The sequence below is a fragment of the Artibeus jamaicensis genome, unplaced genomic scaffold (assembly GCF_021234435.1).
Source record: "Artibeus jamaicensis isolate MK-2021 breed Jamaican fruit bat unplaced genomic scaffold, CSHL_Jam_final contig_444, whole genome shotgun sequence".
Classification (NCBI taxonomy): domain Eukaryota; kingdom Metazoa; phylum Chordata; class Mammalia; order Chiroptera; family Phyllostomidae; genus Artibeus; species Artibeus jamaicensis.
Window position 1 is genome coordinate 1,939,916 of NW_026521831.1, and position 27,631 is coordinate 1,967,546.

At 56.9% G+C, this 27,631-nt stretch overlaps 1 protein-coding gene and 1 non-coding gene across 2 annotated transcripts; one reads left to right on the forward strand and one right to left on the reverse strand.

Annotated features, from left to right (window-relative positions):
- Window positions 1-2,154: 2,154 nt before the first annotated feature.
- On the reverse strand, window positions 2,155-2,228 carry TRNAI-AAU (transfer RNA isoleucine (anticodon AAU)). The gene has a single exon. It is a non-coding gene; the product is annotated as a tRNA-Ile (tRNA).
- An 8,955-nt stretch (window positions 2,229-11,183) lies between these two features.
- MOK (MOK protein kinase) lies at window positions 11,184-26,764 on the forward strand. Its single transcript, XM_037130313.2, has 13 exons — window positions 11,184-11,289; window positions 11,460-11,608; window positions 11,728-11,870; window positions 16,924-17,013; window positions 18,703-18,773; window positions 21,377-21,455; window positions 21,562-21,610; window positions 23,046-23,224; window positions 23,997-24,098; window positions 24,420-24,593; window positions 25,082-25,196; window positions 26,393-26,590; window positions 26,684-26,764. Exons 1-13 carry the CDS (start codon window positions 11,184-11,186, stop codon window positions 26,762-26,764), a joined length of 1,536 nt encoding a protein of 511 aa, XP_036986208.2.
- The last annotated feature ends 867 nt before the right edge of the window (window positions 26,765-27,631 follow it).

Genomic DNA, 27,631 nt, shown 5'->3' on the forward strand with positions numbered 1-27,631 from the left:
GAATGAATGAATAAATGGGAGGACCAACTAAGGAAGCTTCCCACCCTCCTGCACTTTCGGTCCCCAGCTCCGCCGCCCCCTGTCCTTTAGCCCAGCATTTCCCACTCTGCTCTCCTGGCTCCGTGAGTCCTGTAGCTGCCGGTGTGCATCGGTCGGTCTCAGCTTCTCTCTCCAAAGAGGAGAGAGAAGGGCCATAAGTCAACAAATACTTCTTCAGCTCTGTTGGATATCCTGCCTTCTGCAGGTCAGTTTTGGCAGGAAGTAGAAGGAGGAAACTGGCATCTGCAGTATGTTATGAGTACCATCACACCCTTAAAGGGGGAGGCTGAGGGGAAGGCTGGTGGGAGAGAGGCTCTGGAAGGCTCTTTGGATCACTTCTCTCCACAGGACCATCAGCAGCAGCATCACCACCACCGTCATCGGTACCCTTGTTACATTCACTGTGCCCTCTGCAGAGCTCTAATTCAATTAACTAGGGGCCTCACTGAGGATTGGCCAGAGGGGAGGTCAGACTGTGGAATTTGTTTCAATAAAGTTTTACAAGAAAGCCCTCCTCATCCTCCCGTCCTCGGATGTCGGAAAGGTTCCTTCTGACCCCTAAGCCAAGAAGGTGCCCCTTCATCTAGGACCCCATTTTGTCACTTTTTCAAATTTTGGGGAAGAAAAACTTTTCCTCTACCCATTTAAGTTATTTGGGGGCGGGCGGGGATCTGCAAATTAAAAGGACAAAAGACAAATTTACAAGAGAAGAGACAAAAATTTGACTTTTTTTTTTTTAAATTAATGTACCTACCAGAGTTCCCAGGAAAACGTGACTCAGGCAGGTGGAAGGCGCGGCTTTTACACTGTTTTCGTGGGGGAGGGAAGGAGAGAAGGGCACTCGGGGAAATGAACGACTGCTGGAGCAGGTGAACGCGCCCCTCCTGGAGGAGCGCGGAGCTGGGCTGCCTTTGGGGCCTGCACGGTTCCGTGAACCGCCTCCCGCGATGAGGGCCCCAAGGCAAGGCGATTGAGGGAGGTTGAATCCTCTCGAATTCTTTCGGAAGGCTCCGCCTTTTGGCAGAAAAGACTGTTCGGGAACTCAAATGCCTTCTGCTCAAAATACTTCTTCCGTCCCAGAGGCATAGCGTGGACCCCTTCGAGGCCTGGCTCAGGAGAGCGTGCACTCTGCCGGCAGCCCTCTCGGCTGCCTCCTGCTCTGTGCGCCCCTGCTTGTGGCAAGGAGCCTGACGCAGACGCGACCTGCCGGAGTCTGACCGGGTGACAGCAGCCCAGGCTCTCCTTCTAACCGGCCGTGCACGGGGACAGCGGGCCGGTCGCCGGCGTCAGTGGGCACCGGCGCAGCCGCACGACGCCCGGAGCCCCCGCCTGGGGTGTCATTACGCCGGCGGTCCTGCCTGAGCTGTGACTTGAGTCAGGGCCCACACCTGCCTGAGAAAGGAATGAGTGGCGTAGTAGACGTTCTCGCCGGAGATTTTCCAAAGTGGCTGGAGCCCTTGCTGCACCCCGATATAAAACGACACCCCGCAAAGCTGGCTTCTGTGCAAGTAAACACGCCGGACCGCACCTGCAGCCCTGAGCGCGAGTGAGAAACTCACCCAGCTGCCGACTGGCTGCAAACTGCGGACCCGCGAGGGGGAAATGGGAAGCCCAGGCTCTTTGAAAAGCAACAAACGAGCGAGAGGAGGCTTCACCAGGCGTCCGCAGCGAGACCGCCGGGCTCTGCGAGTGGCGCCACCTGCACGGGGGCAGGCGCCGGGGTCCCCCCCTCCGGAGCGGCTCCCGCCCCGGACGCGGCGGGCCACGCCCTCGGCTCCGCGTCCACGTTTCCGGGGGAATGAACTCCAAGTCTGGCTTTCAGCCCTGAGAACCCCAGAAGCCCGGAGTCTCCCCGAGGGCCCTCGGAAGCCCTGCGGGGGGAAGCAACGCGCGGCCCCGCCTGAGAGCACCCTGGAAAGGCCCCGCAGGGCGGCCGCGGCGCGCAGGACCGGCGGGGACCGTCCGCGACAAACTGGAGGTCCAGCGCGGAATCATTCCGCGACTCTCTCTTGTTTGCACGCAGCCTGCAGCTCTGGAAAAGAGTATTTTTCAAAATTCCAGTAGTTGTAAAGCGACCAGTAACTGGATTTACGAGTGGAAAAGTTAAAGCACACCTGGCCCGTACGGGGATCGAACCCGCGACCTTGGCGTTATTAGCACCACGCTCTAACCAACTGAGCTAACCGGCCGGCTGGCGTTGAGGCGCCGCCAGCGCATCTATGAGGACTCCAGGCCTGGGCTGGCCCAGCCAGCCATGAGCGTTCAGCCTGACTGCGCGGCGCCAGTTCCCATCCGGTTTCCGCAGTGCCTTTCGTGGTTCCCTTTCGCCGGGGAAAAACCTGAGACCCCGGAGATTTCGAGCAGAAGGGAGGCGGCTTCTTAGAGCGAATGGGAGGCTTTCACAGAGAAAATGCAAATTGCACTTTGGAGCCTTAGCTCGGGAGAAAGGTTTCCAAACATTGCATCTCAATGCTATTTTTTAATCGTCGAGAATTTTCGCAGCTTGGAAACTTCGTGTATCCACAGCTTTTGGTATTGCTAAATAAAGCTTAGAAAATAACAGAAAACCTGAGAAAGGACAGAACCACCGAATTCCCCACTGCCCGATAATAAGCGCCGCTAGGGTCTTGGCCTCCTTCCTGCCAATTTTTTTTTCACTGTATAGGTATATGTGTATGTGTGTGTATGTGTGTATACACACACCCCATATATATATATTTTATATATATGGAATTCATTGTAATTTTGCTTAAAAGAATATAATTTTTAATCTCCCTTTTTGTACTTAATATTCTATCATAAGCCTATCCCTAAATAATTGCAAATGGTATTTCAAATGGTTCCTACGTGTCTCCTTGCTCTTTTTTAGTGTCTGTAAAATGTCTTCATTTTGTCTCACTTTAACTAGGACTCGAATAAATCCTGAACTAGTTGCTGGGTGGGCAACTGACAGTATTCACTCCAAAGGAATAGGGTCTGAATGTAGTAGTAGTAGTAGTAGTAGTAGTAGTAGTAGTAGGAGTAGGAGGAGGAGGAGGAGGAGGAGGAGGAGGAGGAGGAGGAGGAGTAATAATAATAATGAAAAATGTTGGTAACATCTGGGGGGAGGGAGCCGCGGGTGATGGCAGCCATCTTGTCCCTTCGCTTTCACCTGAACGCTCAGAGCCCGGCGAACTGTCTGGAATACGAGTCACACCGACGCATGAGCTACTTCCAAACTCATGTCGCATTTCACGACCAAGTCACTTCTCTGGTCAAACGCTCCTCTCTGGCCTGGCCCTGACCGGATTGCCAGGTTTAGCAAGTAATTCCACGCAAGGATGCCTTATGCAATATTTGGGACATACTTATACTAAACTGGTATTAGTTGTTTATCTCAAAGTCAACTTTAACTGGGAGTCCCATTGGCAACCCTATATCCCAAAGTAGCAGCAATTCGAAGGGCACCCCCCCACCCCAACCTAGCCCTGGCCGGGTAGCTCAGCTGGTTAGAGCATCGTTTGGATGCACCGAGGTTGCAGGTGGTTCCCTGGTCAGGACGCGTACTGGGAGTCGGCCAAAGAAGGCGTAAATAAGTGGAACAACAAATCGATGTCTCTCCCCGCTTCTCCCTCTTTCTCTAAAATCAATCAATAATTTTTTTAAAAAAATTAAAATAAAGACCTCATCTAACCCGCCCTTTCCCCCATTTCCTCTGCTCCAGCCCCAGCGGCCCCACCACCCTCCTCCCCGTCCTTGCTCACCAGGCGGTGGGGCTTCTGCTCCTGCTTCCTGGCCCCTCTCCCCCGAGCCACCGCCCAGGCCGCCTCCCTCATCCCCTCTAGGCCCTGGAGCGTGAATGTCACGTCAGGACCAGCAGGCTTCCCTGACCCCTGTGTTCACAATCGCGACCCGCACCCAGAATCCCTTTATTTCCACCAGGGCTTATTTCTTTTTCTTTTTTCCTTTTCTTTATTTAATTATTGTTCAAGTACAGTTTTCTGTCTTTTACTCCCATCCCGCCCCCCCCCAGTGCTCCCCACCTCCCTCCCATTTCCACCCCTGTTAGTTTTTGTCCGTGTGTCCTTTATACCAGTTCCAAATCCCTCCCCTTTTCCCCCTGAAATTCCCTTCCCTCCCCCCTCTGGTCCCTGTGAGCCTGTTCTGTATCTCAGTGTCTTTGGTTATATTTTGCCAGGGCTTATTTCTTTAACTGCAGGGGCGCACTGATCTCTACTTTGCATCACGGGCACCTGGAACAGTGACTGGCGCTTAGTGGGTGGCGATGAAGGCGTGTCCAATGAAGCTCAGGTGACGGTCGCCCGTTACAGGTGTAGCCCCCACGCACTCGGGCTGAGCTCCTTCTACGTTGGCTGGCGGAGCGGGCGAGGAGGCGGGGCCCGCGGTCCGAGGGACCAGTGACTAAAGGCCGCCGGCAGGGGGCACCCGAGACCGACGCAGTCGGCTCCGCACCCAGGCCCCCGGGGTCTCGGGGCAAAGGTGATGGGCCACAGGGGCTCACTGGGCCTTGCGGTTCTCCCAACTCCCTCTCCAACTTCTCGCGCCGGTTCTCACTCCATCTAACTGCTTTTCCGAGACAAACGGGTCCTAATTTTCATTCTTTGAGCTGGGAAAACGCAAAGATACATGAGCAGAGTTAAATAGTAGTGTTATTATTCGAGTTTTTAAATATTCGAGCCGGGGACATTTGCACATGAAAGATAACTTTGGATTTTAGATGGTCCATCTGCTTAAAACTCAGCTTATAAACTGTATTGTTCTGTGTGTAGATTGGAACCTTTGTACGGAAGCGAAGACAGAGCAGGTGGCAATCACACTTTGTTGAAGGGCGTCTAAGTGGATGCGTCATCCCTGAGAAGGGACAGATCGTCCCCTAAACGCAGCCTAATGGAAAATGAAGACAAGCCAGCGCTGGGACAGGGATCAGCTGTCTGAGGGAGAGTTCTAGAATGCGTCAAAACCCGTGGATAGCTGTAATTAGTCAGTGCTCCTGCGGAGTTCAAAGGCCGAGCTCTCACCTACAAAGTGAGGGGGTCAGGGCCCGGGAGTGCAGACCCCTATATCCCGAGTCCAAGAGAAATTCGTCAGGCAGAAAACTCTCAAAATGTTACAGAAAATGACTCAACCGCTTTTGGGTGTAGGGAGTGGAAATTTATTTTACACCTGAGGACCCAGAGGAGTCAGTCTCCAAATTCTGGGCACTGAGCAGCGGGGGAGCGGTTATTTTTATAGAGCAAGGGAGGGCCCATCCTGCAGACCCTTACTTCTGGCGGGAAGCAGGAGGCAGTTACAGAAGCAGAAAGCAGAGCGTTATCTCTGGCATATAGACGATAAGTAGTCCAGAGACGCCAAAAGAGTCTTTTGGTCTCTTTGGGCCAAAACAAGCCACAGGGCTGCAAAAACAAATCACTCTCTAGTCACTATGTTGTGTCTTAAAATGGCTATCAATTGCCCCCAACACCACCACTGTTACTTTGTCACCGAGCCCACAGCCTGCGCCATGGGCTGTGGTAGGTGCTCCATGGTCAGGTGGGGGAAGGATGTGTCAATGGCAATAATTTTAGCGACAACCAGAAAATCGCAGAACACCCAACAAGGCAAGGCTCTTTAGAAACGGCCTCTATACTGCACATCACTGTGCAATCTCCTGACAGAGATTTGCTTTAGAATAAAATGGGACAGTGATCCCATTCCTCAAGCATCTCTTGGGCTTGGAACATGCATCTGGCTGCTGGCATTGAGGAGGCAAGGATGACCTTCTAAACCGAAATCAGTTGGGTGCCAAGGTGGGAGAAGAGGGGAAAGGGAGAAAATGGGGTGGGCCAAGGGTTAGGTAGGAGGGAGATTGTATATGGCTTGAAGAATCTGGGCTTATCTTGTGACAGGCACTTGGGGAGACTTGGTCACAGTGGGGCTGGAAGGAGAAGGCTGGGACGAGCAAGAGGTGAGGTGGGTAGAAAAAGGAGGAGGAAACTGGAGCCCACAGGGGGAATGGTTAGGGAGGAAGGGTCAGCCAGGCACACCTGGCAGTGGTCTTGCCCTTGGCTGAGATGGGAGGTCTGGGTGAACAATGGTGAGGCCTGCTAAGTGTTAAGGGATCATTCGCAGGGGAGAAAGCTGTGCTGCACTTGGAAAGCAGGGAGCTTCCACTGAGAGATGAATCGTGGTCTGGAAGGAGGACAAGCGAGAGCTAGAAACTGTGATGAAATGAAATTTCATGTTCCGACCTATTCCAGAACAGCTTCTCAACCTTACTGGGTAATATTTAGCATCTGAGCAATGAGGGGAGAAGAGAATTCATATATAGATCTGTGTGTATTGATACAGCGTTTTGGGAGAGTGATTTAATATCACTCCATATTTACAGTAGATGCCTTTCAACGTATTATTTCCTACAGAAACAGTTACACATGTGGTCTAAGATCTACACGCAGATCTTTTCTGAAGTGTCATTTGTAATAACAAAAACAGGAATCAAACATTAATAGGGGAGTGACTAAAAATGGAGAGTATATGAATACTATGGAATATTATGAAGCACTTAAAAAAGCATAGGGTAGCTCCATATGTGTCATATTGAAGAAGACTGGGCCCTGGCTGGTGTAGCTCAGTGGATTGAGCGCGGGCCTGTGAACCAAAGCAACACCAGTTTGACTCCAGGTCAGGGCACATGCCTGGGTTGCAGGCCATATTCCCAGTATGGGGTGTGCTAGAGGCAACCACACAGTGATGTTTCACTCCCTCTCTTTCTCCCTTCCCCATCTCTCTAAAATAAATAAATAAAATCTTTATTTTTAAAAAATGAAGTCCATCAAAAGATTAAAAAAAGAAGAAGAAGACTGGGATTTACCCCCAGCTGGTGTGCTCAGTGGGTGGAGTGCTGGCCTGCAAACTAAAGGGCTGCTGGTTCAATTCCCAGTCAGGGCACATGTTTTGGTTGCCAGCCAAGACCAGGTCCCTGTTGGGGGGCAATGTTGATGAGAGACAACCGCACACTGATGTTTCTCTCCCTTTCTCCCTCCCTTCCCCATCTAAAAATCTTTTAAAAAGATAACTAGGATTTATTAATTGAAAGAAGCAAATTATAGAAGAATATCTGTAATTTTCCATTATGGGGAAAATCAGTCCAAAGTCATCCACAGAAATTCTGAAGAGATGCCACCCCTGTGCTGTCCGAGGTTAATTAACTCTGGGGAGGACGGGCCATGAGAAGGATGAAGTGCTTTGAAGGGATGATTTCGAAGTTTATATACGTTTGCATTTTGATTTTTGTACAACAGACACATTTTACTCCTTTAATTTCAAAAGTTAATAGGAAAAAAAACCAGGGATACCACGGAGGTGGAATCGGGGCTACCTCTGATCTCGCGGAGCAGTAGGGATGAAATGAGCACAGAAAAGACAAGGAGCTTCCTAAAATGCTGGGCCGATACAGAGATGCTTATTATTACGGCTTTTATTGCGTTGTCGGTTCCCTGAGGGCTGAGTCACTGTCTGCTCTGTCCTCACATTTGCTTGAATCGTTCATTCTCACAGTAATTTCTTCAACTTTACAGTAGAATGTCAGTCTCAAGAAGTCAGCGACCTTGTCCACACTGCCCTCCTTTATACCCCCAATGCCTGCAGCGGGCCTGCAGCTCAACGTTTGTTGAGTTAAAAAGAAAAACTTACAAACGGACCGCTGCGCCCTGGACTAGTTAATAGACGCCTGGTTGATGTGACTGCAGTCGACAATTATTCAGTGCGCCCCGAACCCAGTTAAAGCTCAAGGCTGTGGTCCGTCAAGGCTCAAGGTTCAAGGCTGTTTGCGACTTAGGTCGCAAACCGGTAAATTCTCAGGAGCGCGGTGCAAAGCGATCCTGGCCAGCGTCCGCCATCGCTGAAAAGCTTTAAAGCGGCTGGGGAGGTTGCTTAGCAACGAAGCCCAGTGAGCTGGCCGACCCTTTAGCACACGTGCTGGAGGCGCCGCTGGATGCGCGGGGCTCGGGGGTTGCCAGGGTAACAGGGCTACAACCGGCGGCCAGATCCGTTTGGATCCGGCGGCCCGATCCCTGCTCTCCGACCAGGGATCACCGCGGAGGTCCTTGTACCCGGCCCTGTCTCGGAGGAGTGGAAGCCAGGGGCCCCCCTTTCTGCCCCATTCTTCGTCCAGGGTCGGCAAGGGGTCGTCGCCGGCTTCCGCGTCGAGGATGCAAAGTGAGCGGGGCCGGGGAGGGGAGGGGAGGGGACGCGAGTGTGAGTGGCGGGAGCTGGGCCGGCCAGGGCCCGGGCGGGCCGAATAGGTGGGTCTGGGCCTCGTCGCCCTCGGCGTCTCTCGACTCGGAGCCTCCCTGGGCTGTCAGAGCCTGCGAGCCGGAGGTGCCAATAAAATTCCGATGTCCTTTGCCGTGAAAAGATTCAACGATGTCAGTGTGGTTGTAATGCTCAGTTTGCTCCGTATCCTGATGGTCAGTTGGTATGTGGGGTAAATGGTGTGACAAGGACATTAAAAATAATTGGTTTCATTCACGCTTTACAAGCGTCCTTATTTTCTCTTGTCGGATAGTGTTTACATGTTCACCTTCTTCATTAACGCACCCACAGCTAGAATACAGACTGTGCACTTTTGCTTATAATGTGAACTTATATACACACAGTTTTTTACCATATTCCTTTTGAACTTTTTAACTACTTGTTTTGAAACTTTTCGAATCTACAGAAGAGTTGCGGGAAGAGTTCCTTGAATGTTTATAAACCCTTCACCTACATGCCCCACTGTGCTCCCGTATTTTCTCTCCAAATCATGCACTTAGTTTTGCGGAACCTTTTGAGAGTTCGTTGTAGACATCCTGACCTTTCCCCGCTCAGAATTCAGCAAGTGTCTGCTAAGAACAAGGACACTGTCGTGCAGAGGCAAGGCACACCTGGCCTGTCGATTGGCCTGTCGATACAATGCGTGGTCCGTATTTTATTTTTTTTCCAGAGTCCAATCAAACTGCATTTTGTTGTCCTGTCTCTTTGGTCTCCTTTAATCTAGCACAGTGTCCTGATTCTTGTGCTTTTTGTGACAACATTTTTCTTTCTTTTTAAAAGATTTTTTATTGATTTTTTTGAGAGAAAGAAAAATATCAGTTTCTCGTTCCACTTAGTGATGCATTCATTGGTTGATTCTTATTTTAACTAATATTAAGTATTTTGTTTATTTATTTTTAGAGAGTAAGGAAAGGAGGGAGAGGGGAGGGAGAGAAACACAGATCGGTTGCCTTGCTCACATCCCCCAACCAAGGACCTGGCCCGCAACCCTGGCATGTGCTCTGACCAGGAATCAAACCCGCAGCTTACCAGTTAGTTCACAGGCCGGCACTCAATCCTCTGAGCCACACCAGCCAGGGCTATTTATTTAATTTTTTTATGTATCGCTTTCAGAGAGAGGGAGGAAGGGGTTGGGGAGAGGGAGAGAAGATATCGATTGCTGTTCCACTTGTTCATGGGTCCATTGGTCGATTCTCGTACGTGTCCCGATGGGGCACCTGCTGTTAGAACGGTAGCAGTGTGTTATATCACAGAAAGGGTGTGGGAGATGATCTGTGTGATTGCAGCGAGGTGTAAACTTTCTGTCCCTCGTGAGTATATTTTTACAGACTCAGAGCTGCAAGGTACCTCAAATAATCTTGTTCTGTTCTCTTTTTCCTAGTGCGCATCCCCTTCTGTCTCTATAGCAAGATGCATCAACTAGCAACTCTTCCTCTTTACATTAAAACAAAATTAGGTGACAGTAATGTTGGCTTTGCCATCAGTTGAGACAGAAGGTTTTAAGTCCGTCTCAGAACCCTCCCCCACTGGTTGCGTCCGACCGGGTCAGCATTTCCTCAGCCAGTGGGGGAGGGTCCAGGCATTTTCTGTGTGCATTTCCTGGGCCAGTTCAGACTCGGGAAGCAGACACTCCGGACTACACGGGATCGTTTCTGTTGTGCTGTAACCTGCTAGGACCTTGCTTCTTTATGTGGCGAACATTCCCAGCAGGGAACTCACTGGGCTCAAGGGTGTAACTTAAATTTAAAGCTTTTCCGAGTGTAGGAACAACGTACTTTTGTGTTTTCATGACGTGCTCTAACTCAGGCCTCAGTCTTCCTCACTACACCTCGGAATTGGGCGCAGGCCTCTTTTCCGAGGTCCCCGGCCGTGTTGCAGGTGCTCGGTCGTAGTTAGTCTCTTGAAGGGAGTGGAAATGAGAAGCCGAGTCCCCTTGCCACAGCCGTGGTGGAGACTGGCTCTCGGACAGTCACTGACCTCTGTCCCCCAACCCCCGACCCCACCCCCACCTCCGTGGCTGAGCGCCATGTGGCTCACCTGCCTTGAGTAAGACCTTTAGGGAAACAATGTCTCTAGAGGCCGTGCTTGAATACAAATGTTTGCACTCGGCCATGACAAGGTTCTCTTTTCACAAAAAGTGAATTTGACCTCCACTTCCACGGTTAAATAAGGCTTAGATTCCACTTAAACAAACAAGCCTTGGCCTAATAAAAGTGAATAGACTCTTAATGAACACAAATGGCCTCATTTATCTTCCTTTCTTCCACCTTTTTCATTCAGGTATAGCAAGCCCTGTTTGTGGTCGAGTCTGGGTGGGGCGTTTGTTTTGTTTTCTGGTGACTGCTTATTATTTCTCCCCCTGTTACTGTGAGGCGGGATGTCTTTGCTGGCACAGCTCTGTACCCTTCGAAGCCGTGGTGTCTTCTTGCTTCTTATCTAAGTTTCTGGTTTTTTATTGAATTTTTTCCATTTCCATTTAGTCCCCTTATGCCCCTCTCCCCGCAGCAATCCCCACACTGGTGTGTGTCCATGGCGAAGGGAGAACGAGAGAGAGAAAAAACACCAATGTGTGGCTGCCTCTCACCCCCTCTACTGGGGACCTGGCCTGCAACCCCAGCACATTCCCTGACTGGGAATCGAGCTGGTGACCCTTAGGTTCATAGGCTGGCACTCAATTCACTGAGCCACACCAGCCAGGCCTATATTTGGAGCCTCTTATCAATAAAAACCAAGTAGGAAACTGACTGAAATAGGAACTTGAAAAAATTACTCATCACTTCTAAGTCTCTTACTTCTAAAAATATATTAACCTTTTTCCTGCTGCTGTGAACAAATCAGAGTTCACACGAGGTATGAAAGATGTGCTGTATCCGAAAGGGGGGGCTGCCACTGGGCATTTCAAGCAGGAAGGGGCCGCCCATGGTGAATTAGAGGCTTATGAAACTGTCACCTCTGCAGGTGATGACGGTGGTGGCGGCAAGGCCAGAGGCTGCTGCTGTCAGCTTCAGGACACCAGGAATTGCAGGAGTGGCAGGAAGCTGCCCTGGCCTCCACGGGACCAGAGAGGGTGACCCCACGGCCGCTGGGCAGCACCCCCTCTGCCATGCGCCTACGCCCATGTCCCCCAGAGCCGCCCCCGCCAGCGCCCCTGCTCCTCTCACCACCAGATCTTGTGGGCTCTGAGCCTGGCATCCCGACAGTGTGGGCCACCAGTCTCCTGCTCTGGGGTGGGGGCGGGGAGCACAGAGAGGCCTGGGTGCTCCTGCCTGCGCAGCAAGTGAGGGGAGCCCTGAACCTCGGGGGAAGGAGAAGCAGCTTTCACACAAGCTGCCAGCCGGTCACAGAGAAAAGGCTCGCTGTCTGGGAGTGAGTGCAAAGCAGACGTGTAAATGACAGCTGGTTTTTGTGATTGTTTTACTCACAGACTACAGAGTAATTGGCAAAATAGGTGAGGGGACGTTTTCGGAAGTTGTGAAGATGCAGAGCCTGAGAGACGGATGCTACTACGCATGCAAACAGATGAAGCGGCCCTTTGAAAGGTAGGTGCCGAGCCCCTCGAGCACCGGCACAGCTCCGGGTTTGGGCCGGGGCAGCGTCTGTCCGTGGGAAGACTGTATTCATGCAGCAACACGCGAGGCACAGACTTCCGTGGGCAGTGAGGGTTACGGGCTGGCCTCGGGTTTCCCGTGCTGGGTTTCACGTATGTCCCAGTTTACTGTACTGTCAGTGATAGATGGTCACCAAAAATTTAAACTGCAGACGTGTGCCTCACTCTAAACAGTCTCTATTTCCGCAAAGTCGTGTGTGTTAGACTTTTGTAATGAAACCTCAGTCTAAGTGCACCAGACGCCGTGTGAGTTAAGGACTTGTGACTCCGTGTACCGAGATTTCCCATCGGCACTGGGGAAGCGGACTGCCGGGGTGGCCTCTGTGGGGACCGAGCTCTCTGGTCTGGATTAGTCTCCTGGAGGATGGCGGTGGCCTTGTCACCTCCTCGGTCCTCGGGTTTGCCGCTGAGCCTGCAGGGCACCAGACCAAGAGGCGGGGAGGCTGGCCTCACTGCAGCTGTTGGACGGTCCAGTGAAGGGGGTTGAAGTCTCCGCACACCTAAGCACGTTTTCTCAGGAAGTCACTCTCCCACATCGATGCAGAGCCTTCTGGAGGGTTTGGGGGACAGACCCTGACTTCGGGCTCAGGTGGAAAATGGCTCCTCAGATCAGAAGGGCAGGTAGGACAGTCACTGGTGTCAGAGAAGGGGGAGCACAGTACTTTCGTCCTTGTGACGCCCCCACAGGATTGAGGCGGTCAGTGCTGGTCTGTGCAGGAGGATAGGCTCTTAGAGACGTGACCTCACGCGATAGTGGTCCCTCTGGGTCACCAGGGGGCAGAGCCAGGTCTGCGTCCAGACATCTCCGCCCAGAGCGTGTGGCCGCTGACGGGCTCTGCTAACACCGCAGCCACTGGTCTCGCACCGTCCTCTGCTCCGGCCCAACTTCCTGGCGCTGCCTTCTCCGTATCTCCCCCCCCCCCCCAACTCCGTCTCTACCTTTAAACCACTCACAGTGCAGGAGGCGAGGCCCAGTGTACTGACGGCCCCGTGTTGCAGAGCAACCTCCCGTGGAAAAGTGCACCACAGGCCCTTGGACCCTCGGCTTCTCTAAGGACCCTGGCTCCTTTCGCTGGAGAAAGACATCGGAGACAAGATTCCGGCACCCAGCGCGCTCTCCGCCGCTGGCGGGCATGCTCTGCGGCCGCAGCCAGTGCGCGTGCGCGTGTGTGGTGACCCGCGCACACCCTCCGCCTCTCTCCACTTCTGCACCCATCCATCCATCCATCCCCCAGGCAGAGAACCAGGAGCACACACTGACCTGGGTAAATGCCCGAGTGGGTAAATACACCGGGGGTGGGGCAGGTCTTCCTTACAGGAGAACCCTGTTAACAAACACAGCAGGAGCGAGGGAGAGAGAGAGAGCGAGCTGTCTGAGAGGCCGGCAGTGACCTCTGCAGGCCAGACAGACTGAGCAGATGGGAGGGAGCCTGGGGGAGGACGGGACTTCCAAACAGCCTCCCAGGATGCCGCCCCTCCCTTCCCTGTTTGTAATTACTTTTGTCCTCAAGTTATTTGATATCCCTCCTTCTAGGAGGCAGGGCCCAAGTTCCTTCCCTTTGAATGTGGGCTGGACTTAGGGGCTTGTGTCTACAGAATAGAAAACGAAAAGGGAAAGACAGCGACTGTACAGTGAGAAGCCTGGACGCTGCCACTTAACCAGCCAATGGACGTGAACGCCATCAGGAAGGAGACAGGCCGTGCGCTGCGCTCTCTGACATGCTTCCCAGAGACCCACAGTCTCGGTTTAATTGTGAGGACACATCAGACCGGCCAGGTGGCCAAGCACCTACAGAAGGCCTGCCCGGGGCATCTCACACGTGTCCAGGACTCGACCCAAGGGCCCTGCAGGACTGTCCCGGAGTGGAGGTGCCTAAGGAGCCCCGAGTGCAGCGTGGTGTCCTGACCCTGGAAGAGAAGACATCAGTGGGAAGAGTGGGGAATTCAATGGGGCATCTGGTTGAATGGGTAGGGCCATGCCGTGTGAGGTGTGAACATGGGGGGGGGGGACGGGAACTTTCCGCACCGTCCTTGCAACTCAGCTGTTTGTCTGAAATAGTTTCAATCGGAAAAGCACAACAGTCCAATGAAACCAACCCACCAGCCACAGGAGGTCTGGAATGACTCGTGTTGCTCGAGAGATGTTTCCATTGGTGAAGGCATTGCTGTTATCTCTGAATTCTAGGAAGAAATGACTCATAGTTTCCTCTAGAAAGAGAGCTGTTTTGGCGTCATTTCTAGGGACGAGGTTGCTAATGACCTTTGGATGCTCTGGTGTCACTGACCTTGATCCACAGAGTTAACGCTGTTGTTGGGTTTGGTCCCTAACCAGGAAGGCACTCTGTCTAGCCTGCAGAGTTCTGGAGTACCTGGCGCCACTATCAAACCGTTTAATCTCAGTCACGTCAGAAACCCATCTCTGCTCTCCGTTTCGTGTCTGGATGGCCCTCGCGGTGTTTGGGCGGTGTGAGACATTTGAGGTGGTGACGGGCGGCCCTGCTGGCCGACTGCAGCCGTCGCTCCGAGCCCTGCTGCCCACGAAGCCGGCCCTGGGCAAGTCTCGCCTGAGAGTCACCTGTCCTCATATCACCCGCCTGCGTGTGGCCCTTGGAGGCAGAGCCCTGCCGCCTCCTTTCAGACCAGGCACATTGGGCTAGAGAGAAGGTCGCTAACCTGCCTGGCGTCACCGGCTGGCCGGCCCTGGGGCTGAGTGTGGGACCTGCGCCCTGCCGGTCTGTACCTCTCCTTTTGTGAAATGTGCAGGAGGATTTCTTTCTTACATGTTTGAAATCGTCCTCCGGGGAATCACCTGGGAGGTGGTCTCTGTGGGAGGGTCCCCCTCCGTGAGGGTTGCAGCCCCAGAAACGACACGACAGCAGTGCCGAGCCTCCATGGCGCTGGTGCCGGAGGCTCAGACAGGGCGCGGTGAAGCAGAAGTACCCAAACCCCGGGGACCCGAGCCTGCTGGAGCTGATGCATTGCACAGACATAGAGATTGCTCCGGAAACTCGCACAGCCGCGGACCCCTCAGCACCGAGCGGGGACTGCCTTCCGCTGCGGGAACTGGTGCAGGGAGAGCCGGACGCACGTGTGAGAGCATTCGTTCTGTCGCTGGTCCCCCAGTGAGGACGGGGGAGCTTAAATTCACTAACATTTCACCCACAAGTTTAATGTCCACGGATGAGAGATTTACACGCAAACCACGTCCTCAGGACCGGAAAGACCCGCTACCGTTGTGCCCCGAGGGGCCACAGTCACTGTGAAAGGGTCAGGCACAGGGGTCACCGCCGAGGGCCAAGGGCCGAGGGCAAGTTCGACACCTTCGAACGCCAGTCAAAGCCGAGCGGCGACGGGGACAGGTGGATTAAATATAGGAAACACTGAGACTAAAGGACCCCTGGCCCCGGGAGGGGCGGCCGAGGACGCCAGTGACAGCCGAGGTGTGCGCCAAGCAACAGTGGCTGACGTTGGTGGCGGCACCCAGCCCCCGGCTACCAGCTGGCATCGTCGTTAGTAGTTATTTTAGAAACACGACTCTATTTTAGGCAGAATTTTTTTTAATAACTGGAGACAGGCTGTGTGACTTGATCAAAACAAGGTTTCTAAACAGAGGAGAACATCTGAGATTATGAAAAAAGACTCCAGTGGAGCTATGCCAAATAATTTGGGTTTTCACAGGGTTGTTGTGAAGCTCTGTGGAGAGGTCACTCACACATGGGAACGCAGCCCAGTGTGAGCGAGCGAGTGTCCGGAAGGGGACGCGGTGGTGTGGCTGTCCCCATGGTCCCGTCTGGAAGACTCCCACCAGCTCCGGGGCTCAGCAGAGGGAAAGCCGCCCATTCTGGGGGATCAGCAGCTGCCGCCCCAGCCTTTGGGGTGCGACCCCCCCTGCCCCGTGCCTGGCTCCTCGCCCAGCACCCCCAGCTCCCCCTGCCTCCTCTCCAGCCACTAGAGGCCCTGCTTCTGGAGCCTGTCCCTCAGCTGTGGGTCTCGTCCTTTCTGGCTCCTTGTGGTCGTGCACACGAGTGTCCAATGTTTCGAATATGGTTCTGAGTGTGAGGGGAGTGCGGGTGGTGGAAGAAGGGTCTGAAGCAGGGGCGCCCCACCACGGCCCGGGGCCGCGGGCCTCCGAGGGCGCTGCGAGTGTGGCCCAGCAGAACATCACACATTTACTTAAAACATTATAATTTGTTGCGATTACGGGTCGCAGTGTATTTAATGTGCGGCCCGAGACAACTCTCCTTCGGCCAGCGCGGCCCCGAGACACCAGGACATTTTAGTCTGAGGTGGCCTCGCTCTCCGATGGCTCGGGGCCCCCACCCGCTGGCTGGCAGGAGAGACGCCGAGACACGCAGCCACGCGGCTTTCCGTGGTAATAGGCTCTGGGACAGGTGGGGAGACGCTGAGCTTCACGCTGAGCACCAGAGGCAGTGGGGGCCTCCTACCCGCCCCCAGAAAGGGCACGACCACGACGCTCCCTCGCAGAACTCTGGGATGGGAGGCTGTGGCGGAGCGGGTCGCGTGGCCGGGTGTCACCCAGGTGCTGAGAGAACACCTGTCGCCAGGTGAAGGAAGCTGAAAACCTGTGCAGCCCTCAGAAACGATGAGAAGGGTGGGTCCGTTCGTGAAACTGGAAATGCTCATTCTCACGTGACACTTACATAGCTCAGTTGGTTAGTTCCCATAAGCTGACGAACAGGAAATTTTATCACCTGTGTCTCTATTTACTACTAGTAGCAGAAACTACCAGGGTGTCCTTCCAGGGGCCTAGGTGGGGACGGCGGGAACATGCGCCGAAGCTCTGAGAACCTTGCCTTCTGTATGATACTGCAGAAATGTGACAAGCTTAGTTTTAGCTGCCAGTGGGAGAAACACAACTTAACCTGCTGGAAGCACTTGTGAGTCTTTCAGCTGCGGCTGGAACGGCCCGGACTCTGCAGCCGACCCGAGTGACGAGTCGGGCCCTGTCTCTGCCCGCACAGCAGCGTGGAGCAGGCCAGCAGCCTCCGGGAGGTCCAAGCCCTGCGGCGCCTGAACCCGCACCCGCACATCCTCACGCTGCACGAGCTGCTCTTGTAAGTACGTCGGGCCTGGCGATGGTGTCTGGGTTTGATGGCCGTGACTGGACCTCTTTTTAAGAAAGAAATAAAATTGTGGAGGGCCTTTTAGACATTTGCTTTGCTGCTCAGGGAGTTTTAGTTTTCATCTTAAGTCGCCTGTGTACCGCTCGGCTGTGTGCCCGACCCCTAAGGCAGCAGGGCCTTCTTCTAGGTGACGCTCAGGCGCACGGAGCCCCAGCTCCTGGCCTGCGGCTCAGTGAGGCTGCTGCGGGGCTGGTGGCGGCTCTGGCACGAAGGCCCCCCTCACCCCTCCCCACTCCGTGCGAGCCGCCACCCCGGGAGGGCTCTCCGGTCCCTCGCCACCCTCCCTCCGTAGTTGCCTGCGGCTGCTCTCCCTCCAACGGGTACGGTTTCGGGGGGTTTGCCATTCCTGGTCTAACTGTGGGCAGCTTCCATAAGGCTCACCTACCAGCCGGGAGAGCCAAGCCCAGCTGGTCTGAAGGCCTTGGCGACGGGGCCCTGCACCCGGGACCGGGACCGGGACGGGGGCTGGGCTTCTGTGGGGCTTCCGGGCCCCGCCCGCCCCGGGGCCAGCGCAGCCCGGATCCCGAGAAGGTGGCCTGGCCTGTACGACCCACCAAGAAGCCGCAGCCTCTGACGGCCGCCACGAGGCAAGTGTTCCCAGAGGCGTAAACTCCCTGGTCGCGGCTGTGTGGCCTCCTGGCCCATGCCGTGGGGAGCGGTCAGTCTGGGCCGGGTCTGGAGACGGCCATCTGCGGGTCACAGGCTCGGCCCTGCCTGCGCCAGCGGCTCTTCACGTGCCCTTCACGTGCCCTTCAGAAAGTGCTTCTGCCCTGGCTGGGGTGGCTCAGTGGACTGAGCCCGGGCCTGCAAACCAAAGGGTTGCTGGTTCGATTCCCAGTCAGGGCACATGCCTGAGTTGTGGGCCAGGTCCTCAGTAGGAGGCGTGCGAGAGGCAACCACACACTGATGTTTCTCTCCCTCTCGCCTTCCCTTACCCTCTCTAAAATTAAACAAATAAAATCTTTTTTAAAAAGAAAGCGCTTCAGTCCGGAGTTGCATGTGAGCCTCCTCCCAGCCCCACCGGAGCCACCTAGAGCCAGTTGGGGCCCACAGGCTGCCCAGCGGGGGGCGGGGGGCCCTTTCGGTGCTGTTTGAACTCAGGAGAAGCTGGCGGCTCCGCCAGAGGCCACGGTCCCCTCTCTGTCACCCACAAGGGTAGTGTCTCTCATCTTTCCCCCTTTTCCCGACTGGCTCCTGGGTTCTGTCCCCGCGCCGTGGTGTGCCCCAATCACAGGGACGCAGTTCTGTAAAGGAAAACCCAGGTTGGGGTCACAGGGCGATGAAACCCTCCCCCGGGTGGTTCTGCTGGGCCACACCCCCACCCTCAGGTCTTCTCTCTGCCCAGAGTTCAGTTTACGGGGTCGAGACCCGCGGCTTCGAAAAACGGCGGGTGGGAAGGGGTTAGAGTGTTTGCTTCAAGTAGAGTTTTACTATGATTTTAAATTAATTTTACCTGGAATATCTATTTAAAGTAGAAACTTCTCCTCTTTCAATCATTATCCCCTAGACTTTGTCTGGTTGGGAGTTTTTACCAGAAATGTTCACAGATGAATTAAATATTTGATTATATCTTCTGATTAAGACACGAAAAATCACTTAAAATCCTGCTCTCTTCTTCAGTGACAGAAAATCTGGTTCTCTTGGGCTGATATGTGAACTCATGGACATGAATATTTATGAGCTGATACGAGGTACGTAGACTCATTTGAAAGCTAATCTAAGAACTTTTGTTTGTTTATTTATTTTCAGAGACAGAAGGGAGGGAGAAAGGTATAGAAACATCCGTGTGTGGTACCTCTCGAGTGCCCCCAAACAGGGACCTGACCTGCAACCCAGGCCTGTGCCCTGACTGGGAATCGAACTGGTGACCCTTTGGTTCACAGGCCGGCACTCAGTCCACTGAGCCACGCCAGCCGGGGCTCACAACAGTTTTTGAACTGGTCGATTTTGACCACCCAGCTTGTCACTTTGTCTCGCGCACCCACCTGCCAGAGACCCGCTTCCTTCCTGTTGTGGCTCCGCGGGCGCCGGAGCACTAGCCCTCCGGCAGTGGGGCCCGGCAGCTCTGCCCCTCGTGCCCTCCCGGTGCCCAGCACAGCCCCTCGCCAAACCTGGGTGTTTCTGGACATTGAGCGTCATGGTTAGACGGTCTTTGCCACCAGGAGTCAGGCCATTCCGCCGGCTTGCTGCAGAGGAAGGTGTTCCTGGTGACACTGAGGGTCTCCTGCGGAAAACTCAGCCAGGCCTCCTGGAAGCGGGGCCAGGAAAGCTCGGGTCACCAAGGCCACCACTGGCCACCCGAAGGCCACACAACCCGCCTCAGCATCTCTGCCTGCCTCCTCCTCCTCTCTCGGCAGATGTGCCCCCTGCCCCGCCCCAGACCCTGAGACCCTCCACGGGCCGCAGGCAGGCTGGCCCAAATGTCCCAGTCATTGGCCACCTCTGGGGTCAGAAGCTGCTCCAGGTCCCACAGGCTGGCCTTGTCCCCTAGGGTCATAGTTTTCAGAGGCCGTGGGTGGGTGGGTCAGGCCTCCTGAGGTAAATCCATGATACTGCGGGACAAACCAAGTAGGAGAAAGTAAAACCAGCTCGGTGTGGCTGTCACTGCGGCATTTCAGTTCACTGCCGCGGGTGGCTCGGGCTGTGTGCCAGGCTACCACGTGGTGTGCCGACCGCCCGGCCAGACGTTGCTGCATCAGACGAACTTGGCGATCTCTGTCCACTTCTTTGCATCCCACCCACTGGCTCAAGGCAACCGACAAAGAGAAGAACGCATTGCCGACTGAGCTCTGGCACATCGCGGTCTCGTCACCTGGCGACTGGAGTTTGTCCTTCTCAGCAAGCTCTCTGGGTCCTACTCAGGCAGCGCCCATGTCCCGTCTGCGCACGTACAGGAGGGAAGGTCGAAGTGGAACACGTCTGTGACAGTGTTCCTCGCACTTCCGGGGACACGCTGGTGCGAAGTGACTGATATCTTTGCTTTTCTTTCACATCCGTCTCTGCCATTGAGGGTGTAAGCGATGTCACCTTTTTGTCCCTGGATTCTCTTCCAAGTCGGTGGCATGGACCCGGCAGTGTTTGCGCAGGTGCTGCCAGGAGGCGCCGTCAGGCTTGGCTGTGGGGGCGCAGCCCGGGTGTCCCACAGCGCGGGACAGTGTGCTGGTCGTAACGTGTGCACGTGGGCTCCACAGTAGCAGGTCTCTCCGTGGGAAGCAGAGCGGGAGCGCCGTCCTCAAGGGTGGCCATGACCGACGAGACGGGGCGCCGTCCCGGGTGAGGCTCCACACCGGGCCTGACTCGCCGCCTCCCACCTGCCGGTTGGGGCCATGAGCCTCTCTCAGAACAGCGTCCATTGGAGAGACGGAGGGGGTGGCGTGTGAGCGGTGCCATGCGCAGGCCTGGAGACCGTGGTCTCTGGTGGGAGGGTTTGTGTGCGATAACTCTGTCACATGGCAGGCCATGCTGGCAGCCACAGTCCCTCAGTGGGGACAGACAGCAGAAGCCATAGGTTATTATCGCGTTCACTTAAAATTTGCCACATTACTAGTGTTGCCTGTGGCAGCCCTTAGATTCTTCTCACTGAGAGGGTTTGGTAACACTGAACGTGGTCAGGGTGCTGAAGCAGACAGGGCGCCCGTTTCCCCAGCAGCTTGGCTCCACCAGGAGGGGGTTCTGGGGTGGGGACGGCTCGGGGCCCTCACCCGGGGCCGCAGAGGGTGGCGCCAGGAGGAGGGAGCAGGCTCCTCCGCAGGGGGTAGAAGGGGAAACGCAGGGCCAATAGTGCCGATGGGATGTGCTCCTGGCTTTTGGAGTTGGTAGGTAAGAATGGTTATTTTACAGATTTAAAAAGTAATAGCTTAAAGCACACGCCTGTGCCATTAAAGCCTAGTGAGCAGCGAGATGTCCTGGATGCAGGATAAGGGGGACGCTGGAGTGCGGTCAGGGTTCAGCATGTCCTACAGGCCTGCAGGGCGGGGCGGGTGGCGTGGGGAGCAGGCGACGGGGACGCCCAGCAAACTCGGGTGCTGCTCGCCTGCGTCAGCCCCGTGGGCCAGTAGGCAGCCCCTGGTCAGAGCCGGGCCGGGACGGCAGAGAAGCCATCGGTCTTCTGGGACCGAAATAAGGCACTGCTGCCAGACGGCAGCGGTCTTTCCCCCCTAAATGGACCTCTACATGTAGACAGGAGGAAGCTAGGTTTTTACACTCTATTAAGTAAGAACGGATTCTGCTTTTTATTTCCAAAAAGGGCCCGAATCCCGCCGGTAACGGCGCCGGGCGTTTCCTTGCCGCACAGGGAGAAGACGCCCGCTGTCGGAGCGCAAGGTCGCGAGCTACGCATACCAGCTGTGCCGCGCCCTGGACCACGTGCACAGGTGCGCCCCCCAGCGGCGCGCGCCGACGTCGCGGGACCTGCAATGTGAGGCGACGGGAGCGCACCAGGCCTGATTAATTCTGTCCTTCCTTTTCTATTGAATGCAGAAACGGAATATTTCACAGAGATGTAAAGCCAGAAAACATATTAGTAAAGGTAAGGGCTTTTATGTGAAAAATGGGTATCGGGATAAAGGTGGAATGTAGTTTCCAGTGGGTGCGCTTTCAACCCCAGATACCTGGGTGTGGGGTCTGCTCCAGTCTTTTTTCCCTCCCAGTTGGGAAAAATGGCTCATTTAATAAATGTCATCAATAGCCATACATGTGGAAGAAATAATCTCGGGCACCCATCTCAGACTATAGACAGAATCGAGCTCCATTCAAATGATCATCCTAAACACTCGGACCCTGAAAGTGGGAGAATTGGGGCCCGAGTTCCAGTCTGCGCCCCCAAAGCCACATGGACCCGGCACACTTAAGTGAGCGAGGGGGCGACTTTGGCATGCGTGTCCACTCGTGAAGCCGTCATGGCAACCGTCACCGTGGTGAGGGGACAGCCCACAGGTGCCCCCTGCCCCAGCCCTCATCCCAGGCAGAGTGCCTGGCTTTCTGTTTTCATAGATTGGTTTTCACTTTCTAGAATGCTCTATAGATGGAAGTAGGTAGCACGTAGTTTTCTCTGCTCCGGCTTCTGCCCCTCAGTGTCACTGTTCTGGGACTCGGCCCTGTGGCCGAGCAGCCGGTTCTTCTCTGTGTTCCTCGGCCTGTTTTCCTGGCCCCTCCCTCGGCTGGGTGCGGTCTGTCGAGCAGCCCAGCAAAGTCACATTTTATTTTTGCCAACTGGAAAAAAATAAACTTCCAGCGTCTCCTTCCAACTCTTCCCGCCGGAGCCCCCGCCAGAGGAGCCTCGTTACCTTAGAAGCGCCCCGCCCGTGGCTCCCGGCCCAGCCCCGGTGCCCGCTTCTCTCTTCAGACCGAGCTGCTCTTGCCTCCGAACACGCCGCGCCCTTTGTCTCGAGCCCGGCGCGGCGCACTGGGGAGTGGGCGCGGAGGCGAGGCCCACGGACCTTCCCGGACCGTGGGCCCAGCTCAGAGCTGCGCCGCGAGCTAAATGTTTGCTGCGGCCGTGAGTGCCGGGGCTCCAAAGTCATCGACGGCCTGGGTTTTATTACCTGAACGTGAAGGGCAAGGGAAACGGCAGGAATATCCCGAAACCGCTTCCCTGGTCTGCCTGACCCGCTCGGAAGAGCCCGCAGGTGCGAGCCAGCCCGAGCCGCCCCGGGGCAGGAGACGCGACCCCTGACCTCGGGGCGCTGCGACTCACCGTTTCCGGGACTTGTGCCGCGTGGAAGGCCTGGGAAAGCGCAGCCAGTCTCCTTGGGCGCGTTCTGCTGCGTGGAAGCTCCGCCTCCTTCCTTACCTGTGTGTGTTGGGGGGTGGCTCCAGACGCTGGTACGTAGAAAGCCGGGAATTGGTGTTTTACAAGCCGGGCAGGTGCCAGTGACCACCCCCCCAGGGCGTGACTGCTTGGGGTGCTCACAGTGCAAGGGCCTCCGACAGCGGCACTGCCCCGGCCCCCTCCCCCCTCGCAGCAGGGCGTCCTGAAGCTCGGCGACTTCGGGTCCTGCCGGAGCGTCTACACCAGGCCGCCGCACACGGAGTACATCTCCACCCGCTGGTACCGGGCCCCGGAGTGCCTGCTCACCGACGGCTGCTACAGCTACAAGATGGACCTGTGGAGCGCCGGCTGCGTCCTGTACGAGATCGCCAGGTACGGCCCCAGCGAGGCCTCGGCGGGGCCCCTGGACCGCGCGGTGTCCCAGTCGTCCTGCGGCTGTGCCTGCTTTTCGTGACACTTCCCGTCAGCACACTTCCTGCTTGCTGGTAGCGGAGAACAGACCACCGGAGAACAGACCACCGTCAGTGCCTTCTCCCCCCAACACCCGGCACCCCCAGCCCTGGGCCTCTGGCTCGGCCTCATTGGTGAAATGACCAGCTGCCGGCTGCCAAGTTAGGAACTGAGCAGGAACTTGTTACCGCCACCTGTGGGTCCTGCCGTGGGGGTGTGAGCGGTGGCCCCGGGCCTCACGGCCCTCCCAGCCCCACACCCTGGCCTTTGGGCTTCACCCCAGGGCAGGACATGACGTGGAAAGGGAGGCGACGGGCCCAGTGGCAGCTTGAAGCTGCCCAAGCCGGGCCCTTAATGGCTCACAGTGGCCAGTTAGGGGCGTCTGGGGGGGGATGCACACCAGCGCAGGATCGCGCAGCGGGGGCGGGGCCCAGGCCTCCTCCCACCTCCCCCTCTGATGCTTGACCAGTCCAGACACCAGTGTGCACACCTTTGACCCAGGATCACTCAGATCAGCAACTGACTCATTTTTGGAGAACAGACTCGCAATTCCACCGAAGCCAAAAGTTGCGAGAGCCACCCTCTCTCATGCTCCAGGACTGAATTGTTTTGGACAGGCGTCACAGGGCTGTGGGGTTAAGGATGACCAGATGGCGGGGACCGCCGTAACCACATCCCTGTCACATCCCCCCAGCCTGCAGCCCCTCTTCCCCGGGGCCAACGAGCTGGACCAGATCTCCAGGATCCATGACGTCATGGGCACCCCTCCCGCCAAGACCCTCACCAAGTTCAAGCAGTAAGTGTCCTGTGCCCCCAAGGGTCCCGTGGGGCAGCCAGGGGGCCAGGGGTAGGGACCCCAGTGGCTCTTAAAAACACAAGCCCGTACGCGTTAGAGCAGGGTCGGGCGCACCTGCCAGTGTGAGGCCCTGGCACTGGGCCCCAAGCCCATGGTCCCCACGGGGCCACGCCTGTGTGGCACATGCTGTGGTTTGGGCGCTGCGTGGCCGGGCTCCTCGGGTCGCGGACGGTCCCCCAGTGCAGGGCCCTGTAGCGTCGTGAGGATGGGCCACTGCTCTCAGTAACGGCGCAACCGCTTCTTGTTGGGCCCCCAATGCAGGTCAAGAGCTATGAGTTTTGATTTTCCTTTTAAAAAGGGGTCAGGGATACCTCTCCCGACGGCCAGTCTGTCCCCGCAAGGCCTCTGCCTGCTGCGCGCCATGGTGGCCTATGACCCCGACGAGAGAATCACGGCCTACCAGGCCCTGCAGCACCCCTACTTCCGAGAGCAGAGGTGGGTGCTCAGGGGACTGTGGGGGCGGGCCAGAGGGGCCCTGAACAGCTCTCTGACCCGCCCTTTCCCGAAATATCCCGAGCGCTACCCTGTTAAGATGGGAGGCTGGCGGGCCCGCATGCCCCCAGGGGAACAGGTGAGCTGGCCCTGAGATCTGCGTGGGTGTCGTGTGTACCCCGTGGGGGAAGTGCATGCCTGCGGTGTCTGACGCCACACCTCTGGCCTCTCCTGCTTGTGATCGTGGGGCTGAAGTCTGACCCGACCTCCAGCCCTGGGCCGGGCGGCCCTGTGGCAGGACCACACCCAGGGCTCACAGAGTCCCCTCTGCTCCCAGCCCAGAGACTGTGGGGCCGAGACAGCGAGGGGGAAAGGTCCTCGGGAAGAGCGGAGGTAGTGACCATGCGCAGGGCAGACACGTGTGGAGACACAAAGGCCAGCGCCATGCGGGCGGCTCTCAGTGGTGGCTGCTCTCTCTTCCCTCCCCGCAGGGCCATGGAGAAGCAGGCTCTGGGCAGCCACAGGAGAGCCGTCTTCCCCGAGTGCCCTGTGGCCATGGACCCGCTCGGCAGCAAGTGGCAGATCTCCAAGGAGAGCAGAAAGCAGGTACAGAGGGACCCGGCAAGCTGGCGGGCCGCTGTGGGGGACCAGCTGCCCTCAGGAGGCCTGTGTCTCCGAGTAGGGCCCACACCAGGCCAGACACGGCTCCAGGGCCCTTTCTGCCCCGAGGGCTCAGGGACAAGGGCGACGTCTGTGTGAGCGGGCAGGGACAGCGGTGGTGAGGCTCTTCCAGCTCAGGGCCAGGCTCTGCGCCAGAGCGCCCCCAGGTGCTGCTCCCGTGTCCTCAGACGGACCCTCGAGCAGGGCACAGAGAAGCTCAGCTCCGGCCCAGGCGACCCAGCCGGCCACTGGCCCCTGCCCCCCTTACAGTGCGTGCTGCCCCCCTCGGCCTGAGCCCGTTAGCGGGCAGCACGGCGGAGCGCGCCACCCTGCTGACACAGGCTCAGGAGCAGCTGCAGCGCCATCACCCCTGTTTCATGCACCGAGGGCTGGGTCCCCAGGGTTTATGGCTCAGGGCTGGCACCCAAGTCTGTGGTGATGGTGCCACCCCAGCTTTCACTTCCCCGCATGCCGAGTGTCACTGCAGGCTGGGGCCCTGGCCCCTCCCGCTGCGGCCGGCTCCCCAGGGTGGATCCCCCAGCCTGCCGTCCACACTGCTTTCCTCTCCATGCCTTCCCCGGGGCGCCAGCGGGGCGACCCGCTGCTCCTTCCCCTTCAGCTGCTCAGGCCCCAAAGTGCAGTCGCTGTTCCTTGGCCTGAGCCTCCCTCGTTTGCCCCCCAACTGCTGTCCCTGCTCAGCCGCCCCTCCTGGCTGCTCAGATGTGTGTCTGTCTGACCGTGTCACCTTGCCGGTCCCCACCAGGGCCTTGCCTGCAGTCCGAGGCTGGCCCACGCGCGTCTGCACGGTCACGCGTGTCCGAGGCCAGTGTGCACAAGGAAACAAACACTCGTGTGAAAAGGTAAAGGCCACTCCTAGTTCACCAGCTGCGCAGAAGCAGGCGGCAGCAGGTCTGGCCGACCCGGGCACTGGGCAGGAGCGTGCAGCGCGGAGCCCCCGCCTCCGCTGTGGCCGCAGTGGGCGGCTGCCTCGCCTCGGGTGGCCAGGGCGCCCGTGTTGTCTGGTTGCGCCTCGTGACCAGGAAGTCGCATTAGGCAGAAGTGGCGCCAAAGGGCCTCTTGTCTCCCCCGATTTCCACAGGGGAGATACCACGCGTGCTTCACTGACCCGAGTCCCGTTTCAGCTGCAGCCCCTGAAGCAGGAGGAGGACCAGCCCAGGAGGCCGGGACCGGCCAGCCTGACGGAGCTGCCCAGACTGAAACTCTCGGGGGTGACCGGCCTGTCGTCCTCCAGCCTGGTGCTGCCCTCAGTGTTTGGACACAGAGGGAATGGGACGGTCCCAGGGCTGAGGCCCCTGAAGTGTGGGGGCGCAAACCACAAGGTAGTGCCTCACAGGCTCCCCCGAGCACAGCCGCGGCCGCTGCTGCCGCCACCGCCGCACTGGCTGGCACTGAGCGCCGCCGTTTCTCCCCAGACAGATCCGCAGAAGGAGGTCCAGCCTGCCCTGGAGCAGCTGCGCCCGCCTGCCACAGAGAGGAGAGGCGGGGGGTGCTGAGCAGCCCACGGTCCCAACACCGGACACCGGGGGCGTCAGCCCGCACACCAGCAGCACCCACGGCGATGGCAGAGCCGCCAGCCCACCCCCAGCCCCGAGTCCAGAAACAGCCAAGCTGCACAGCCCCGACACGTTTGTAAAACCCTCATTCGAGGTTCCACTTCACTTTCATAGCCTAAGAATTTGGGGTGGGAAATATTTTATACTTTTTTTATATGATTCCAAACAAATTAGCATCTGTTGTGTATGACTTCGATGGGGCTTCACCGAGGGCTCTGCGTGTGCTCTGGGCACGCCCCCGGCCGCATCCCCACAGTGCGCCAGCGCTGACTTTCATTAAAGAGTGGCTGTGATTGTCACACTGTGCCTTCCGAGGTCTGAGCGCCCCTGGACCGCCCGACCCTGTGCTGTGGCGTTTGGGAGTGCGTCGGGACCGAGCTTGTGGGGAAGCCTTTGGTGCAGCTCGATTTTGCTTCCCTAGAGGCGCCCACGAGCAGCAAGCCCAGGCCCGGTGCTTGGTGCCCTGGGCGCTGACCAGGGAGTCTCAAGGGCTCCCAGGGCCCCGCGTGGCCCAGGCCCGGAGAACACTGCTTCCTGGCGGGCTGTGGGCAGGCTGAGCTGTTTCTGGGGCACCAGAGGTGAGCTGGGCATGAGAAGCAGCCTGTACCGTGGAGGTGGGGCGGGTGCTGCAGACTGCGGCACCCACATGTGGGCCAGGCCGCCGGCGGGGACCGTCCGTGGAGCCCTCTCCATGGGGTGTGACGGAATCGCTGAGCGTTCCTTCTCTCTCATCGCCTCCAGCTCGCAGCGTAAAAAGCAAATCTCCTGGGTCTGGTTTTCGTCTTCCTGTTCCCTCTCTTCAGGCAG

Excerpts from the sequence above, each read along its gene's own strand:
- MOK (XM_037130313.2), top strand. The coding sequence starts at position 11,184 with ATGAAAGATGTGCTGTATCCGAAAGGGGGGGCTGCCACTGGGCATTTC. Across the intron at positions 24,099-24,419 it reads ACCCTCACCAAGTTCAAGCA|GTCAAGAGCTATGAGTTTTG; the intron begins GTAAGTGTCCTG and ends CCCCCAATGCAG. Across the intron at positions 24,594-25,081 it reads CCCTACTTCCGAGAGCAGAG|GGCCATGGAGAAGCAGGCTC; the intron begins GTGGGTGCTCAG and ends CCCTCCCCGCAG.